The sequence below is a fragment of the Stegastes partitus genome, unplaced genomic scaffold (assembly GCF_000690725.1).
Source record: "Stegastes partitus isolate 25-593 unplaced genomic scaffold, Stegastes_partitus-1.0.2 Scaffold682, whole genome shotgun sequence".
Taxonomy (NCBI): domain Eukaryota; kingdom Metazoa; phylum Chordata; class Actinopteri; family Pomacentridae; genus Stegastes; species Stegastes partitus.
Window position 1 is genome coordinate 69,529 of NW_007578413.1, and position 1,381 is coordinate 70,909.

The 1,381-nt window shown below is 42.7% G+C and overlaps 1 protein-coding gene across 1 annotated transcript in view; it reads right to left on the minus strand.

Annotated features, from left to right (window-relative positions):
* The window catches only part of LOC103363696 (contactin-associated protein-like 5), a 156,789-nt gene that overhangs the window by 46,278 nt on the left and 109,130 nt on the right, over window positions 1–1,381 (minus strand). The window contains exon 15 of the mRNA XM_008290551.1: window positions 408–578. Coding sequence (XP_008288773.1) covers window positions 408–578 — 171 coding nt within the window. The remainder of the gene's footprint in view (window positions 1–407; window positions 579–1,381) is intronic.

A 1,381-nucleotide genomic window follows, 5' to 3' on the forward strand; every position in this document is an offset into this window, starting at 1 on the left:
TTTTTAGACAAAGTTAAAAACCACCTCTAACCAGATTCTCTTTCTTTTCTGAGCCCTGTGACTGAAACTGGTCTGATGATGTGAACTAGTTGGACTCTGCTGAAGCTTCTCCTCCGACTGCTTCACCACAAACCCTCGGCCTGAGCATCTCTGTGTCTCGTGGCGTTTGGGTGAAGCTCCTCCTGTCTGCAGGATTCATTAAGCCGGGCTACACGGATCATAGCGAGGAGCTGCTCGGCGTCCTGACAGCGTGTTATTGCTGCTGACGGCGTCATTAGAGCCGCATCACGCCGCGCCCGCCTGACAGCCGCCTCTCTGGGAAATTAAACTGTCAGGAAGGCCGCCGCCGCCGCCTTTTGTTTCTCTGCTGGACGTCCTCGCCGTGCGCCTCCTGGACGCTCACTCACCGCTCAGCTCCACTCGGATGAAGTCCTTGAGGCCCTGGTTCTCCAGGAAGACTCCCGACGGGGCGCTGGTCTTGAAGTAGAAGGAGATGTCGGAGGCGAGCTCGGCCTGCAGCGTGGGGAAGTAGAGGTAGGACGCCTCCTGGTAGAAGGAGGCGGCGTTCCAGATGGACTCTGGAGGGAAGACCAGAGCAGAGAGGAGACGAGGATGAGCCTCGTTTAGCTCGTTTAGCTCGTCGGCCTCCATCTTTAACCAACACTCGAGAAAACACCTAAAACATTGATGCTTCTGTTGGATTAAACCAGTTTATGCACAAGAAAACCTCAAATGAAAACAGTTTGAAGCATTTTACCACCAACATGATTCATGTTCCTTAGAACTGGTGCAAGTGTGGAGAAAATGCAGCTTTAAAATCAAAAGAAAAAAGAAAAAAACAGGCGACTTCACAGATAAATTGTCCCTCAAATTAATGAATTTAGGCCCAAAATCAGCCAGATTTTAATTTGTAGTGAATTTGTAGTGGACCAATAAATGTATTCAGGCTGGAAATGACATAAATAAATGACAAAAGACGGTAAATCTTTGTTTTAGAGGCATTAATGATGAATTTGAACTATTTTTATGTCATTTTTCAATGTTTTTACAAAAGATTTTACCACCAAAATGATTCTTATTCTTTGAAACTAGTGCAAATTCTGAGAAAATGCAGGTTTAATATCATAAGAAAAGCATCTTGTGAGACAAAATAGGCGACTTCACAGATAGATTTTCTCTTAAACTAATTAATTTAAGCCAGAAAATATCCAAATATTGAATTACAGTAAACTGTGACTCGATCAATCCGTTAATTCAGGCTGGAAATTACATAAATAAATGACAAAAGACGGTAAATCATTTGTTTTAGAGACATTAATGATGAATTTTAACTATTTTTATGTTATTTTTTTACATTTTTATAAAAGATTTTACGTCCAAA